Source organism: Onychomys torridus, chromosome 1 (genome assembly GCF_903995425.1).
Source record: "Onychomys torridus chromosome 1, mOncTor1.1, whole genome shotgun sequence".
Lineage (NCBI taxonomy): Eukaryota > Metazoa > Chordata > Mammalia > Rodentia > Cricetidae > Onychomys > Onychomys torridus.
The window spans coordinates 77,313,565-77,332,324 of NC_050443.1; the positions used below are offsets into that span (position 1 = coordinate 77,313,565).

At 39.8% G+C, this 18,760-nt stretch overlaps 1 protein-coding gene across 2 annotated transcripts in view; it reads right to left on the reverse strand.

Moving 5' to 3' along the window:
- Positions 1 to 9,165: 9,165 nt before the first annotated feature.
- The window catches only part of Acer3 (alkaline ceramidase 3), an 88,431-nt gene continuing 78,836 nt past the window's right edge, over positions 9,166 to 18,760 (reverse strand). For both annotated transcript variants that reach the window (XM_036201595.1, XM_036201604.1), the window contains 3 exons: positions 17,001 to 17,105; positions 10,402 to 10,447; positions 9,166 to 9,725 (listed from right to left, as the gene is read on the reverse strand). In XM_036201595.1, the coding sequence (XP_036057488.1) occupies positions 9,672 to 9,725; positions 10,402 to 10,447; positions 17,001 to 17,105 (205 nt within the window). In that variant the 3' untranslated portion in view covers positions 9,166 to 9,671. The remainder of the gene's footprint in view (positions 9,726 to 10,401; positions 10,448 to 17,000; positions 17,106 to 18,760) is intronic.

Sequence of the window (18,760 nt, forward strand, 5' to 3'; positions counted from 1 at the left end):
TCCAAATGGAAGCAGGAGTACCTCTCCAGGTGTACAGGTCCGGACTCACCACGTCTGTTCTTCTGGATCTTGGGTCAGCTTTCCTCTGGTCAGCCCCATCTGCACTGGGGACAGGATCTCACGTCTCTGGCAGAAGAGAGTCATCTCATGCGAGGGCCTGACGAGCTCTGTTGGTTGGGTCTGAGGCTTCATCTTTTATATTCTTTTCTGGCTAGGTTTCTAGTCTTATCTCTACTTCCACACATAGTTTATAGCTTATCACTTCTCCATTTGTGGTTTACGTACATCATTCTTTTGCTTATCACTCCTGACCAGGGTTGTTCACCCTAGGCCTTACATGTTCCTTACACCCCAACCAGAAGGCACCAGCTCCAATTTATCTCTTTCCCCTTCTTCCCTGTAGGTGGCTCATGACGGCTGTGGTCTGAACGAGAATGTGCCCCCGCCCAAGGATCACATATTTGAATGCTTGGTTATCCTGGAGTGGTACTAAGAGGCCTCTCAGAGGAAGTGTGTCATTGGGGGTTGGCTTGGAGGTTTCAAAAGCCCAAGCCAGGCCCAGTGGCTCTCTCATCCTTTGAGTCTGGACATCAAACTCCATCTTTAGGATAATGGGCTAAACCTTTGAAACTGTAAGAAAGCTTTAATTACATGCTCCATTTTTTAAAAGTTAATTAAATTTATTGATTTTACATCCCAACCACAGTTTCCCCTGCCTTCTTTCCTCCCATTCCCTCTCCCAAACTCCGCTCTGTCCCCTCGCCTCAATCCACTCCTCCTCAGTTTCTGTTCAACAAAGCATGGCCTATCAAACTGCAGTAGGACTAAGCTCCTCCCCTTGTGTTAAGGCTGGGAAAGGCAACCCAGTAAGAGGAATAGGTTCCCAAAAGCCAGCCAAAGTGTTAGGGATGGGCCCTCACTCCCACTGTTAGGGACAGGCCTCACTCCCACTGTTAGGGACAGGCCTCACTCCCACTGTTAGGGACAGGGCCTCACTCCCACTGTTAGGGACAGGGCCTCACTCCCACTGTTAGGGACAGGGCCTCACTCCCACTGAGTACTACAAGTAGATCAAGATACGCAACTGTCACATGTGTAGAGGGTCTAAGTCAGTCCCATGCAGGCTCCCTGATTTTCAATTCAGACTCTGTGAGCTTCTGTGAGCCCAGGTTAGTTGGTTCTGTGGGTTTTTTTGTGATGTTCTTGACCCTTTTGGTTCATATAATCCTTCCTCCCTCTCTTCAGTAGGACCCCCTAAGCTTGGCCTAATGTTTGACTGTGGATCTGCATCTTCATCCAGTAACTGGATGAAGCCTCTCTGATGACAATTGGGGTAGGCACCAATCTATGAATATAGCAGAATATCATTAGGCATCATTGCATTGATATTTTCCCCCTCTAATCATGTTTGGTTCTATCATAGGTCTTTGGGCCATCCAAACTCTGGGTCCTGGCATCCAGGCAGTGTCAGGGGTGGGCTTGCTCTTGTGGCATGGGTCTCAGGCTGGACCAGTCATTGGTTGGCTACTCCTACAATCTGTGTGCCACCCTTTCCCCAGCACATTCCATAGGCAGGACAGACTGTAGGTCCAAGGTTATGTGGCTGGGTTGGTGTTTCAGTCATTCCACTGGAAGTCTTGCCTAGTCACAGGAGATGGCCAATTCAGGCTGTGTGTCTGCTACTGCTAGGAGTCTTAGCTGGGGTCATCCTTGTAGATCCCTGGGAGTTTCCCTTGCACCAGGTTTCTACCTGCCCTGGAAATGTCCCCCCAACCATCTCTTTCAGTACTCTTCCCCTCCATCCACTGCCCAACCTGACCCCTCATGTTCCCAACCCCACCTGCCCCCAGTCCACCCACAAGATCTCTTCTATTTCCCCTTCTCAAGGAGATCCGTGCACCCCACCCCACCCACCTTGAGCCTCCTTGCTACCTAGACTCTGTGTCTGTGGATTGTAACATAATTCTCCTTTATTTTACAGCTAATATTTACTTATGAGTGAGTATAAACCATGTTTGTCTTTCTGGGTCTGGGTTACCTCACTCAGGATGATTTTTTTTCTAGTTCCATCCATTTGCCTGCAAATTTCATGATGTCAATGTTTTAAACAGCTGAATAATACTCTATTGTGTAAATGTGTCACATTTTTTTTTTATCCATCCTTCAGTTGAGGGACATCTAGGTTGTTTCCAGGTTCTGGGTATTATGAATAATAAAGCTGCTATGAACATAGTTGAGCAAGTGTTCTTGTGGTAAAAATCAGTAGCCCTCTTATATATTAACAATAAATGGGCTGCTGAGAAAGAAACCAGGGAAATAAGGCCTTTCACAATAGCCAGAAGAAATATAAAATATCTTGGGGTAACTCTAACCAAGCAAGTGAAAAACCTGTATGACAAGTCTTTGAAGAAAGAAATTGAAGAAGATATTAGAAGATGGAAAGATGTCTTAGTTATGGTTTCTATTTTGAAGAGACACCATGATCACAGCAATCCTTATAAAGGAAAAATATTTCTTTGGGGTGGCTTACATTTGCAGAGGTTTAGTCCATTATCATCATTGTGTGACATGGTGGTGTGCAGGCAGACATGGTGCTAAAGAAGTGTCCTACATCTTGGCTTGCAGGCAACAGGAAGTGGTCTAAGACACTGGGTGGTATCTGGAGCATATGAGACCTCAAAGCCCAACTCCACAGTGACACACTTCCTTCAATAAGACCACATTACTCCAACAGACCACACCTCCTAATAGTGCCACTCCTTTTGGGGTCATTTTCTTTCAAATCACCACATTCTACTCCCTGGCCCCCAAAGGTGTATAGCCATATCATAATGCAAAAATGCATTCAGTTCAACTTCAAAAGTCCCCATAGTCTGTAACAGTCTCAAACTTATTTCAAAGTCTAAAGCTCAAAGTCTCTTCTAAGATCCATACAGTCTCTTAACTGAAATCCCCTGCTGCAAGCAGAAGAAAAATGTAATGGAATCCAGCTACTATCACAAAAGCTACTACTTGGAAAGGTCAAGGACTTTTCCAAAGGTCAAGCCATGGCTTAAGAAGCCTTGGTGATATTTTATATATATGTTAGCTGATTCCTGCAATGATTTCCTTGTATGCTATGTACGCTTCCAAGAACTCCTAACAGTGTATTTTATCTGAAGTACCTATCAAGCATCCAAGGCCAAACGATCTCCTGAATAAAGGCAAATTAAGCTTGAACCCTCCTTTCTGATACAGCCTTAGAGGTATTTATACTAACATTATAGACCCCTAACATTTACCTAACCACCTCTAGGAATTTAGTTTGAGTATATAAATTCCCTTTTTTGATATATGAACCAATTTTAGCTCTCAGTTGACCTCCTCCTTTAGCACTCCCCTTTTGGGTTGTGAAAGAAAGTCTGAGGTCACTGCCTGAGGAAAACTCTCGTCTGCCTTTATGACCCTGTAAGAGTTCAAGCCTGGTGACCTTGCTTTGGCTAGAGCACTGCTATTGTATGGGTATATAACTGTAAACCTCAGAGACTGAGGGAGGATTTTGACTGGAGAACTAGATGGAGACCTAGAAGAATGAGATGGAAGATGAGAAAGAGCCAGATGGGGAAGAACGAGATGGGGCAGAACTAAGATGAGAGAATGAAGATAGAACTTAGAGGGGACAGCAGATAAATGTAGAGAGAAATCAGGCAAGGAAGGAGCTAGGCATGAGAACAGAACTGAAGCTGTATAGATAGGATTTTATCCCACAGGAATAAAGTAGACGGACTAAGAGCTTGGTGTACTTAGAATTCTTTTCCCGAAAAGTAATTCACGCCTTTTGTAACTTCTCTTCTGGGCCCCTGGGAAGATTATTAAGGTTGGTCCTTAATAATATTCAAGGCTTAGTGGCTGTAGCTGAGGATATACCCTGTCAGGACCCTAAGGGCAGGCCAGTATAGATGCCTAAATGCTAACAACTAGTATGACCCATTAAGCAGTACTTAAAGCATTCAACTGCTTTCCTAACCTAAAGTACCAAAGTCCAGATTCTTCCAAATAAAAACACGGCCAGGCCTATCGGAGCAATACCACAGTGCCTGGTACCAACTTCTGTTTTAGTTAGGGTTTCTATTGCTGTGAAGAGACACCATGACCACAGTAAACCTTATAAAGGAAAAACTTAACTGGGGTGGCTTGCATTTACAGAGGTTTAGTCCATTATCGTCATGGTGCAACATGGTGATATGCAGGCAGTCATGGTGCTGGAGAAATAGCTGAATGTCCTACATCTTGACTTACAGGCAGCAGGAAGTGGTCTAAGACACTGGGTGGTGTCTTGAGCATTTATGAGACCCTAAAGCCTACTTCCACAGTGACACACTTCCTTCAATGAGACCATACCTGCTCTGTGTTGTTGCTGTGTGGGGGAGTTGCTGGGAACTGAACTTAGGGCTTCAAACATGCCATGATGGGTAAGCACTCTACCCACTGAACTGTCTTCTCAGCCCCATCTACAACTTTTGGCACCTAAATATGATGCTCTAAGGATGAACCTCTTTCACCAGAAGAGTAGCCTGGACAGGTGTCAGGTACCAGAATGTGCCCACTATGCCCAACCACCTAGTGTCACCTCCTCAGGTAGATGCTGGCAAACTTTTTCAGGGACTTGGACTTGCTTGGTTTGGGCCACAGTCCACTGGTTTGTTTATTCTGAGCTGGTGAACAGTCAGCAGTATGGTGCCCACTGTGTTTTTTTCAGTGTGTGTGGTTTCAGAACATTTGGTTTGTTTTTAGAATGTTTGGTTGTTAATTTGTTAGCATTCAGCCTCTTATCTCTTTGCCACTACTTTAGTGTCTAATTTATGGAAGAATATTTGAATAGTTGTCATTTGGTACCCTAGATGGTTTTGTTTGGTAACTGTGTAAATTCAAGTTATAATATTTTAAAATTGGATAAATATAACTACAGATGATTTAATTTTATGCTTCCTAAAACAGGAAATATCTGATTTCACACACACAAACACACACACACACACACACACACACACACACACACACACACACACAAATTTGAAGACATGGACAACAATCATTAAAGATTACAAATGGACAGCTTACTTTAATTGAAATTTTATTTTTGTTTTTTCAAGACAGGGTTTCCTCTGTGTAACCTTGGCTGTCCTGGAACTCACTCTGTAGACCAGGTTGGCCTCGAACTCAGAGATCTACCTGCCTCTGCCTCCTGAGAGCTGGGATTAAAGGCATGTGCCACCACTGCCAGGTCTAACTGAAAATTTAAAACATCTAAAGAAAAAACTGAAATTTTAATTTATAATTAGTACGAGTTTTAAAACTACATCTAAGATAAAGAAATGTTTAAATATGAGTAAGAAATTAAAGGTTTAATAAACATAAATTCTAAAAAAAAAAAAAAAAAAAAAAGGCCTTGTTTTCTGCACTTTTTCTCTTCTTTACCTTCAAACAGAACAAAATTTTCTAGCAAAGAAAAGAACTTAGTCTATTTTAGGATAAAACCTAAAGAGAAAAGATCCCATTCTAAAAATCCCCTGTTGTGAAGGTGACCCTCTGTTAATTAACTCTTAAACAAGTAAGGAAAATAAACTAATCCTACCTATCAGCTTTACCTTAGAACTTTCTCCTCTCATTAAACCTTCCTTACATCGCAAAGAGGTAGAATTTTAACTATGTATGAGTTCTTGCTTTTAAGATTTATGTGTACAAGTGTTTTGTCTGTATGTACGTATGTGCTCCACATGTATGCCTGTTACCCTCAGAGGTCAGAAGAGGGCATTGGATCCCATGGAACTAGAGTTATGAATGGTCATGCGCTACTTTTGGGTGCTGGAAATTGAACTCAGGTTTTCTGCAAGTGCAACAAGTCCTCTTAATTGCTAAGCTATCACTCCAGCCTCATTACCAGGCCTAATTTAAAACATGTAAATAAACATGAATGTGTGAGAGATATATTAGAAGGCCCGATAAATACATACTGCCTTATAATAAATGTAGGTATTTTTAACCCTCTGAAGCTTATTAAAATGGTATTTTTTCCTATCAAATGTCTTATGAAACCTTAAACTGCTACTTGTGTACATAAAATGAACAGCATTCATTGGCATCACAACATGAAAGCTCCATTAAGCCATTAAATTTTACACTGGATACATAGATTTTAATAAGGATTTTCTTCCAAAACCAGTTCTGGTAAAGATTAAAATTTTATTTCATTTTTATTTTAAAGTCAAGGGTAACAAAAATAAAACAGCATCAAAATGCTTTTTGTTGATCCCATTCTCCAGATGCTGTGTTAGGAATTCTTCTGTTGGACTGATCCCTTTTATAAGAGTGCTCTTAGTGTACAAGTTATGGATGTAAGATTTCTGGAACGGTTGAGATACATCTAGAATGATGGATATGTTTACCAAAGATCTTTAAGTTGAACTTCCTTTCCATAATGAAAATTATAGGAGTTACAATACCATCAAGCAGTAACATCAGTCTGGGTATACTTACTCTGTATGTAATAAAAAGGACCTATTAAGCCTTACCAAAAAAGGAAAGTCTCCCTTATTTTGGTTACAACTCCACATTGCTAAAATCTATTTCTCTGGAGATCCTGGACAGAGAGAATATACTGTATCTGACAGGGTATTAAAGCTGGCTAAAGAAGGGCACTAGATGTTTGGAGACAAGATACAGCCTGTAGAGGTCATTGTAAAGGAGTGGCACCAGTGTCCATAAGACCCAAGTCTCCACAGCTTCAAGAACACAAGGGCACTTACACCTATAAGCTATTAAAAGGCTGAAGGACTTAAAGGTCTCTTCAGACAACAAACTGGATGCTTTAACTTCTTAAGGGCAGAGATAATCTCTACTATAAATCTGTCAGTAATTATAACCTTGTTTTGGTTTTTTCATTCTTCTTCTTTTGGCACTGTTGGTACTCAATGGTTACAACTCTATACTATCTTCCCCTTAATCTATTCTACTACTGGATTTTTTTCCTAAAAATTGTTCTTTTGTATTTTGCCATGATCTCAATGTATAACCATCAGTTGGGATTTTTTTGTTTGCATGCATAGTTTTTGTTTGTTTGTTTATTTATTTGTTTTATTTAGCAGTCTAAAGGACCATATCCAGAACAATTGCATAGCTTTTGGTTTTCCTGACTCTGGTCCTTTCTGGGGCCACTGGTTGGCATAATCATATTATTCTTGCATTGACAACTTGTTTAGATTTATTTAAGTGTATGGATGTTTTGCTTGCAGATATGTATGTATATCACATGTGTGTCTGGTGCATGCAGATGCCAAAAGAGGTTGTTAGATCCTTAGGAACTGCAATTATGGATGGTTGTGAGCTGCCATGTGGGTGCTGAGAATCAGACCCAGGTCCCTTGCAAGAGCAATTAGCGCTCTAACTGCTAAACCATCTCTCCAGCCAAATTCTTGCATCTTGTTTTGATCCTGTAAAATCTGTGTCTTCTAGGATATGACAGTTTCAAACTTAACTCATTATGATATAGGGATTCAAGTCAACTCCCACAACAAAAACTCCAAAGCCTCCTCTCCAACCAATAGTTGCAATAGGGAGAGAGCTTTGTGGTCTCTCTTTGGCAAGGACTACACTCCTCATCAGCATGGAAATTGTACAAAATAGATTATCATACTCAGAAAGATTTTTGAGACCACAGCTCTGAGGATGAAGTAAAGTGAGGTAGGTGAATAGGAAGTTCTAGAGGCAAACAAACAAAAAACAATCCCAAAGGAATACTGGAAACCCCTCCAACTGAGGTCTATGTGTAACAAAACATCATGCTTAAAAAAAAAGCCCTACCTTCTCTAATTGCCAGAAAAGATGGAGGCTATGTAAATGTGCTATAAAAGATAGAGACTCTCTTGGCCAAGGGCCTTTTAGCATTAGAACTTCCTTTGACAGTCCTTGGGCCCACTCCCATTCTGGGGAATATTTATCTTTTTCCTAGTAAAAGATCTCTATTTCCATCACTACCCATGTGTCTCTGGTCCAACTCTTGTTCTAGAACACAGAAACCTGGACATCTCAGTGGGTGCACTCTGGACTCTGACCCATGCCTACAGTGAAAGTACAACTGAGGTTCTCTTAGATTTATGTTTTGGCATGTCTTGCTTTTATATAAGGTGTGTTTGTTTAATGGCCATCTAGGAAACATTTTTGGTTTTAAAAATGTAGCAAGACTACCTAATGAACCAAAAACTGTTTTGTTTTTGTTTTTGAGACACAGTTTTACTATGTATCCCTGTTTGGCATGGAACTATGTAGACCAGGCTGGCCTTAAATGCACAGAGATCTGCCTACCTCTGCCTTTTGAGTGCTGTGATTAAATGTGTGCATCATCACTCTGCCAGGCTAAGGCTAGTCAATGAATATTGGAAAAATGGGAAAGTTGTTTGTTTTTATCAACTTTTCATGAGAAAAAACTCCCTACTTTTCTTCTGAAGCCACAGCTCAGGATGCAAACAATAGAAATATGATCCTTCATTTACTGTTTGTGACAATCAATTTCTTATACACTCAAATCCAAATAAGAACTACCTGCCACACAATGAGATTTTACTGCTATTACTTAGTTTTCTAAGTTCTAGATGCTGTAAAAGTTACAAGTCAGTACTGTTTCAACACTTGTATTTCTTCTCCTCAAAAAATGAAGGAGCAAATATTTTAATAAGCCTATGCAAAATAGTTCTGACCATTTTACTGGTAGTTAACCTGTCATATGTATCTGGGTATAGCCATGACTTCTCTGAGAACTGGAAAATACTATATAATGCAAAAAGTAAAAAATGTACAACTTTCCCAAATAACTTCACTTAAACTATGCTGGCATACAGAATACATGTAGGCCAGACCACCAGTTCAATTTGCTAGACACAAAAAAATAATAATAACTTGAAGATTAAAGAAAGCAAAACAGGCTTTAACTGGTGAAAGGGACTACACTGCACAGGTGCTTCTGGAAGAGCTTCTGGAGGGATGATAGATGGCCCATCCCTTTGATTGGCTGTGGGCCACAGAGTAGGAGACAAATTAGTGCCTACAGCACTCCAGCTAGCACCAAGGCAGAGAGTAAGGAGCTACCTAGAATCCCACGGCCAGGTCTTTTTTTTTTTTTTTTTTCTTCTTTCTTTTTAATAATGGAAAACCATTTGTGAGGTTAATATAATAATATAAATCAAAGCTGACACAGCTAAGTGCTGGCTCAGAGTCAACCATCTGGATATGGGATTTTTCTAGTCCTTAATGACTTTGTTCAATATTTAATCAAAAATTAAGAAAGATATAATTAACATGCAACTCTTGTAAAAAAAAGAAAATAAAAAATATTAATTTTTCCATGGATGACCAGCACAAACTGTTAATCTGTTAAGAAAAGCCCAACTTTTCCACCATTCCAGAATACAAATATACACCCCATCTGTTTCTCTGTAAGCATCTTAGGTCGAGGACAAATGAGATAAAGCCAGGAGCTGACCACCCAACAGACTGATTGCTCATTCTCTGTGTGGCCGAGTCACATTTCTTGTGATGGGCATGGCATCTTTGAATGTGCAAGTCTTTGGGAACTTCTTGACCATCTTGGCAGAACGACGGACCATAGGTGCTTTTTGTTTTCTTGGTAGAATAATTCATCAGTGTTTCCTCTGAGGTTCAAACATGACCATTGGCCAGATCCCAAAGAGAAACTGTGGAAACAAGTGAGGACAAAATGAGAGAACAGATTATTCTATGCCTGAAAAGAAATGAGATTTACAATCCCTGGGGATCTGGACTGTGACCTATGTTAGGTTTGTTAGTATGAGTAGCCTGAGCATAGCAAGGGCCTTGCATCAGATCTCAACAACGACTTTTACTTAATTTATTTAAATGTATTAAGCATCTACTTTGTCAATGTGGAAGCAGGCATTTAATCTATTAATTCCTAAAGACATCTTTTGGGGGGACTTGTGCACACATGCACATATGTGAATGCAGTGCTTGTTGAAGTCAGAGAGGGTATTGGATCCCTTAAAGCTGGAATCAGAGGTGGTTGTGAGGCACCTGATGTGGGTGCTGGGAATGGAACTTGGGTCCTTTGAAAGAATAGGACATGCTTTTAACTGCTGAGCCATCTCCCCAGCCCCTTAACCTTCAATTCTCCCAACAATGCTGTAATGTTGCTATTAAGAGCTCCATTCTGTTGAAGTAACTCAGATTTAAAAAGAGATTTGTCTAAGCTCACATAGTAGTGGATGGATAATGAACACTTCAGAATTCATGTCTGTTGTTCCAAAGTCTGTGCTGCCCCTCATAGCTCCCTGTTGTTTTTTACATCCATGTGATCTTCTCAAGACCACCCTGCCCTTTACAACACAGACTTACCTTCACTTTTGGCCTGCATTTTAGGTAAAGTGTTCTTGTATATAAACTGAAAGGAAAGTAGAAAAATAAATTTCTTAGACATATCAACTCATATACTGTAATTTCAGGATGTTTGTAGTTTAGGACCAAGCATCATCACATTATGATGTTTCATGTGGTTGGTATCATAACTCTATCTTTGCAAATGCAGCTCTATCATTAGTTAAATAAACCTATGAGAAACCCAGAGAGGTAACAGTTTCTTTGGTGTCTGTCTTTAAAGTGAGTCACTGCTAGAAGTAAGTTTAGATCAGTAAAGTAGTGCATATAGCAAACATTGCTGAATTTTTCCCTGAAAGTCACGAGGTTGTCTATAATACACAACATAGTGTTATGTATACTACACTACTTAAATGTATTTGAATAGTAACAAATATATCATGACAACATATACAAAACCTAATTTTCTAGTAATTTAAAAAAGAATGTAAAGGTCAAAAGAACCTTATTAAGTTTATAAAATTTAATATGGCAATGCTATATTTTCCTGTACTAAAGCTGGAATGCAGGGAATGGCAGTTCAGATGTTACCTGGACAGTTGCTAGCTGTAAGACTTTGAATTTGTTAACTGCTGATTGTGGTGATGTATTGTGTCTTCCAACATATTGTGCACCATAATAAAGTTTATCTGAGGATCAGAGGAAAAAGCTGGCCACTATAGTAAACACAGAAGTCAGACAATGGTAGCACACACCTTTAATCCTATCACTCGAGAAACAGAGATCCATCTGGATCTCTGTGAGTTCAAGGCCACAATGGGAACACAGCAAATGCCTTAAATCCCAACACTAGTTAGCCATAAAGATCTGGAGGTCTGTACAGACAGGAAGTGTTGTAGCTAGGCAGACAGAGTGAGATGCAGAACAGAAAGGCATATAGGCATGGGTATATAGGAAGTAGCTTTCTTTGGCTGAGGATCTCCAAGTGGTAAGAATGTGGCTGGCTTCTTTCTGCTTTTCTGATCTCTTGGTTTTAACCCCAATATCTGGCTCCGTTTTTTGTTTTTGTTTTTAAATTAATAAGACCATTTAGCATGTTGTCTTACAGCTGACATTTTTATTTATCCAACAAAAAACTAAACAATGCTTTTAGTGGAAAGTTTATTAGCACAATTTTGGCTGACAATACTGCAGAAGTAGTTTTTCACTGGACGCGGTGGCACTTGCTTGTAATCTTAGTACTCAGTAGAGAAAAGCAGGAGGGTCTTGAGTTTGGGGCCAACCTAGGCTACTTAGTAAATTTCAGGCCATCCTAATCTACAAGGTGAGTATATCTGGGGTGGGGAGGGAGCAAGTCATATTCAACTTAATTATTTCAACAATCTATTAAGAATTTAACAGAACAGGAAATTGAGGCTTGGGGCCAAATAAGCTATTTGGCTTTGTTTTCTAGGTAAAACAACAGACTAGCAGTTGCTTCCATGTGACCTGGTTAAGAGGAAATGTCAGTATAAGAAATAGACCTTATTCCAAAGAGAAAAAAAGCTTTGGAAATTCATACAGTTAGTGATAGATCAGCTGAAAAGTATAGAGAGAAAGAAAGATAATGTACCAAAAAGCAGCCAAGCCAAGAAAAGGGAGAAACACTCTCTCTCTCACTCCTGCGGCTCCCCCTCCCCTAAAGCTAACCTGCAACAACCCCAATGTAGGCCTCATCAACTGAGAATAACCCTGGAGTCTGACTGCTCTGAGCCTGAGCTCAGCAGGTAGGGCAACCTCAGTTGCTGTTCACTTAACATCCACTGCTGAATTCCTCCAGTAGGATGATCAATACTTAGTGTTTGTAAAGTATGAAGTCAGGTCTTCTGCCCATGCAGACTTCTGTGCGTTGGTTGCTTCCCTACTCCCCACACACTTGGGAGATCCTCTCTAGCTTAAATATTAGCTACCTCAGAGGTATAATACTGGGAGTCTCCAGAGGAGCTGCCCAGATCATGGACTGACTGCAAAGCTAAGTGTGGTCAGCTAAGCCTCTTGGTACACAAAGAGGCCACTAAAGTTAAGACAGCTCTAGTGAACTTTGGACACTTGTCCAATAGCGGCTCTTCACCAGCAAAAAGCACAGCAAAGATGAGTATCTACAACTTTGTAGGCCTTGTGTCTATTATTGACATCTCCAAGTTTTGAAGGCACAGAAAGAAGCTGTTCCAAGGCTTGCTCTATTTCTCTTTTCTGTTTTTTCTGTCTCTGAACATCCTCATTTTTCTTTTCACTTCACTATAAGTAGTATTTCTACTTTATTATACATATTTTTAAGAAGCAAGACTTCCATGTTTTTATTCTTTACCCCCTCTTCTTGTTATTCTGAGGCAAGGTCATATCAGTTCAGGCTGGCCTCCAATTCACTATGTAGATGAAGATGACTTTGAACTCCTGATCCTCCTGCTTCTATCTCCTGGTGCCATCATGCCCAGTTTTATGTGGTGCTGGGGATGGACCCCAAGGCTGTGTGCATGCTAAGCAAGTATCCACCAGGTGAGCTACATTCCTAGATCCTTTTTTTTTTTTTTTTTTGCCTGTGTTTCCCTTTTCTGTCTTTCCTACTATATTACATATTTTTACTGTACCTTATTTATTTTTTTGCCTTTTTGAGACAGAGTTTCTCTGTGTATCCCTGGAACTTGCTCTGTAGACTGGGCTGGCTTTGAACTCACAGAGATCCACTTGCCTCTGCCTCTCAAGTGCTGAGATTAAAGGCTTGGATCACTACTGCTTGGTTTACTTTATTTATTTTTGTTTATAAAAGATTTTATTTTTAATCTCTTTTCTTACATTATCTAATTTTGTTTTCAAACTTTGAATAATGGGAACTCTCTTGTTGCTGTTGTTTTGAGATAGGTTATGATGTAAACAAGGCTAGTCTCAAACTCACTATGAATAGCTGAGACTGACCTCTGAACTCTTAAAATCCTGCCTCTACTTCCCAAGGACTGGGATACAGCTGTGTGCTACTGTGCTCAGCTTGTTTTTTCTTTTTCCACTTTAAATTAAAAAATATGCATGGGGGGTATTATGTATATGGGTATACATCTCTGTGTGCCATATGTATGTGGGTGCCTGCAGAGGTTAGAAAAGGATGTCAGGTTCCTTGGAGTTAAGATAACAGGCAATTGTGAGCTGTCCAATGTGGGTAGGTTCTGGGAACCAAACTCAGGTCCTTTGGTAGAGCAGCAAGTGCTTTTAACTGTTGAGCTATCTTTCTAGGAAGTCTAGATCTTTTTTCTTTCCTTTTATAATATTCTTCTCTACTCTTCTTTTTCCTGTTCTTTTATTTAACCTTGCTTCTCTTTTATTTCTTTCTGTCTCCTTCCTTTATCTCATTCAGTATTATTTCCATATTTATCCTAAGAAATTTTTAATTTTTATTAATTCTTTGAGAATTTTACACAATATTTTGAACATATTCATCATCTCCATTCCATCCTTTGCAATTGTTTAACTTTGTAGCACACTACATTAATTTTGCCACTTTCTGGGTTTTTTGGGGGGCGGGGGATGAGGGGGAGTTTCAAGACAGGGTTTCTCTGTGTAGTTTTGGTGCCTGTCCTGGATCTCTCTCTGCAGACCAGGCTGGCCTTGAGCTCACAGAGACCTGCCTGCCTCTGTCTCCCAAGTGCTGGGATTAAAGGTGTGAGCCACCACCGCCTGGCCTGCCATTTCTGTTTTATGGTCAGTGATATAGTATAGGGCTTTAATCAGTGCTAGCTGTAGCTAGAGATTTTTTAAAATGCTTTTGCAATGACAGTAGTCTGTTTACTCTGCTCTCAGTGCTACTAGGGAACTGAGCCCTTGAGAGCAAGCTGACCAATCAGAACAAAACCAGAAGAGGCTCATCTTGGTTTAACACATCTTCTTTGGGAGTGTGGGAGTAGTGGTTTGAGACAGGGTCTCTCTGTGCAGACCTGGCTGTCCTGGAACTCACAGAGATCCGCCTGTCTCTGCCTCCTGAGTGCTGGGATTAAAGGCCTGTACCACACCAGGCCTTGTGCCACACATCTTTAATTCCAGCACTCAGATTTCTGTGAACTTGAGGCCAGGAGGTCTACATGGTGAGTTCCAGGCCAGCATGCACTAAATAGTGAGAATCTGTTTCAACAACAACAATCCCCACGCCCACAAAAAACAAAATGAAACAAACAACAAAACAAACTGGAAAGATATCTAAACTAACAGTCTGTCAAATCACAACATAGAAACATAAGAAACATGAAAAAGCCAGATAATGTGATTCCTCCAAAATATAGTCCCCTAAACTTAAAGATGATGGGTAAAATTCTGGATAAAGGTGAAAGGACTGACTCTTCATTCTGTTTGCAGATGTCTAATGACACCCTAAAGCTAAATAAAAACCTGGCACTCAAAACAGTGGTGCTGCAGGTCTTTAATCCCAGCACTCAGAAGGCAGAACAGGCAGATCTCTGAGTTTGAGGCCAGCCTGGTCTACAGAGTGAGTTCCAGGACAGCCAGAAACCTGAAACTTTGTCTCAAAAAACAAACCAAAAAAAAATCAACAACAAAAAACCCCCCTGGCATTTGGTCTTTATTTTGTAAAAACTGTCTCCTTTGCTGCATTGGATTTTGGATCAGATTTTAGCTCAGATATGCATGCGGACATGTCAGTTATTTAAGGATATTCTTTTAAAGCTGGTAATGCCACACTGAAAGGCTGAAAGAACCAAGGTAAGAGAAACTAAGATATTGCCAAGATTTGCAGACATCACAATCAGTATATTAGCAATGGCCATCTTTTTATGACACCCTGTTCCAGACAACTAGACACGTACCTAGAAGTCTTCAGTCACTTGCCTTAAACCTGAAGCCTTAACTAATTTCATCTGTCCTTTCTGACTTTCTTTTCCCTTAGTCATTTTCTCCAGGATCCCAGAAACAACAGTTGCAATCAATAGGCCTCATCTATAAATAATTTGTGATGATTCAAAACTAGACAGTTCTGCGTGACCATCTGAAGTTAATGATCAATGAGACCAAGACCGCTCACCTATACATATTTCGTGATCCTATTTCCTCTTCTGTTCCTTCCCAGTTAAAACCAGAAGCTCTTCAGTACCTCAATGATAGAACTGAAGACATTTGGTCCTGTGGTACTTTCTGGTTTAGCTATACCAAATATAGACTACACAAAGATGCTCTATCACACCTGAGTATTGCAATGTACATCCAAAGAGTACGCCACAAAACTAAGGCACCCTCCTAATCCACCATAATACAACACTTCTAAGCTGCTATTAACATTACATTCAAGCTACTGGTTTCCACTTTAACTTTCTTTCTGCACTAGGTTCTTACCTAGGCACACACACACACCAAAAGGCTACACCTTAAGAACACATGGTTTTCATTCTGCAGAATGACCTTCAACCTTCACTAACTGTCCCTCAAGACCCAAGCCATGAACTTTTGATTCAAAGAAATTTTTTTCTTCTTTCTTTTCTTTTCTTTCTTTCCTTCCTTCCTTCCTTCCTTCCTTCCTTCATTCCTTCCTCTCCCTCTCTCTTTCTCTCTTTCTTTTTCTTTTTGATTTTGTTTTGTTTTTCGAGACAGGACAACTCTGGCTGTCCTGGAACTCACTCTGTAGACCACACTAGCCTTGAATTCAGAGACCTGCCTACCTCTGCCTCCTCCTGAGTGCTGGGATTAAAGTGTGTGCTATCATTGCCTGGCTTCTTTTTTCTTTAAATATTTTAGCTTGTTCCCAAGAAGAATCTGGGGCTAAATGTGCCATTGGTGAAGAGATCAGCATGTACACACTCATTCATTAAAAAACATTATATACTGAGTGCTGACTACATGCCAAGCATTATTCTGCCCATTTGAAAGGTGGCAATGAATATGTAAGTCCCTGTTTGGATGAACTTATACTAGCTTGGAGAGGAAAACAAGTAAATACAAACATAACTCATCATAAACACTTTGAAGGGGCTGGAGAGATAGTTCAGTAGTTAAGAGCACCGGTGGCTCATAATCATCTGTAGCTCCAGTTCCAGAGGACCTGATGATCTCTTCTGGACTTTGCAGGCACCAGGAATACATATATGGCACACAGAAGTATATGCCGGCAAAACAAAATAAAAATTAAATAAATAAATAAAAATACATGCAGGCAAAGCAAAATAAAATAAAAAAAATCAATCAATAAAAACCCCAAATAAATAAATGATTTGAAGAAAGATAAAGCCTAATAAGTGGGAAAAGAATGCTATGAAGGTCAGGATTGAAAACTCTAAGATCATACACCACCACACCCTCTTGTCACTCATCAAGACTTGGGTGTAACTGGGCCTCTTGGATACTAGTCAGCTCTGACCCATCCACTTTTGGAATACACATCATAGCATCTCCAACTACCAGCTGCTCCATGACCCCATGGACACATGACATATATGTGGGAAGAGATTTCTTATGGTTACCCAGTAGCAAGGGCATTGCTGGAACCCTGACTCTGTCTCCAACATTTTATATTTACACCTTCTTTCTTGAAGTATAAAGTCAAAAAAAGCAAAACTCTTCCATTACTAGGTTAAAAAGCCTTCATTTCCTACCTGAAAAGGATGTGAAGATAAGAACCCAGGCCAGTTAAAATATGCCACCATGCATGAAACTGTGTTGTAACACCTAGGATAGGAGGTGCTCTCTTTCGAAAGTTCCTGTGTGGAGAGGGGGGAAACCACTGTTACAATTGAAAATATACTAGTGCTGACAATGTTACATTTTAAAACATTCTAAACTATGGAAATTATTTAATTTCCTTACATTCACTGTACTGGTTTCTAAAAGCATATTGTAGAATAAACAAAATTTCCAGAAGTTTTCTGAAGAAATGACTCAAACTAATGTAGAAAACAATTATTGACCTCTTATTAATTTCAATGCATATTAATTCATTAAAGGCTTTGAATAGTCTTACCACAGAATCTATCATTTTGTTCCAGGTAACCACTAATCCATGAAAATTCTTTTTTAGGTAGTACTTTATTAATACTCTGGAACAACTATTTTCTGAAACACACTTTGAGAAACACTAGTCCTATCTGCTCAGGAAAGAATACACATGCATTTCTTTTCATCTCAATATACTGCTATACAGTCTATAAATTCTCTTAATATCTATGATTTCACATCTATGTGCTTCTTTGAGGAAGCAGTCATTAGCAAAGCTATATATGGCCTGAACTTAAAATTTGTAGATTAATTTAGTTCCCCAAGTCAATCACCTAGGAGTTCAGATGGGTCTCAAATTCTTTTGGTTACAAAGTATATATCATATTAATATTTACTACAGAAGAATACCAATGTGGAATGCCAACTTGAGACCATATGGTAGGTTAGTGGATCACACCCAGGGGATGACTAATCACTCAGTATAAAAGCTTCACTCTTGGGGGTGGGGATTTAGCTCAGTGGTAGAGCGCTTGCCTAGCAAGCACAAGGCCCTGGGTTCAATCCTCAGCTCCAAAAAAAAAAAAGCTTCACTCTCAGCCGGGCGATGGTGGCACATGCCTTTAATCCCAGCACTTAGGAGGCAGAGGCAGGTGGATCTTTGTGAGTTCGAGGCCAGCCTGGTCTACAGAGTGAGATCCAGGAAAGGCAGAAAAGCTACACAGAGAAACCCTGTCCCGAAAAAAAACCCAAAAAAACAAAAAACAAAACAAAACAAAACAAAAAAACTTCACTCTCCTAGGCATTCTGTTGGATATTTCTAATTCAGAACCATGCATCTATATCTTAGTTTCTTACTTTCTCTTTTATACCCTGGGCCATCCAGGGTTTCATGTAGTCTAGGCTAGCTTTCATATCTTGAACCTCCTGCCCAGAGCGCTGGGATTATGGACATACACCACCATATCCAACTAGATCTCAGTGTTTAAGCAAGGAATGTATTTACTTGTCTACATTTATACAACTTTTTACTATAAGGATCTAAGTAAAGTATATGCTGACTTATCTACATGTAAAGTTCCACATTTACATATGCAACTTTTTAATACAGGGAATTATGATAGAGAATTTCAAACACATGCAAAGGCATATGTTTGTAATTCTAGCATTTGGGAGATGGAGACAGAAGGATAAAGAATTCAAGATCATTTTTGGTTACTTAGTGATCTCAAGGCCAACCTAGGCTATATGAGACCCTGTCTCAAAAAAAAACAAAACAAACAAACAAACAAAACAAAACAAAACAAAACAAAAAACCTCTTCAAAAGTAAGCAAAATAATAAATCTATTACCAAACTTGAATAATTATTAAATTATGATAAACCCATGTCATTTGAACCTTCACCTATGTCTTTCTCTCACA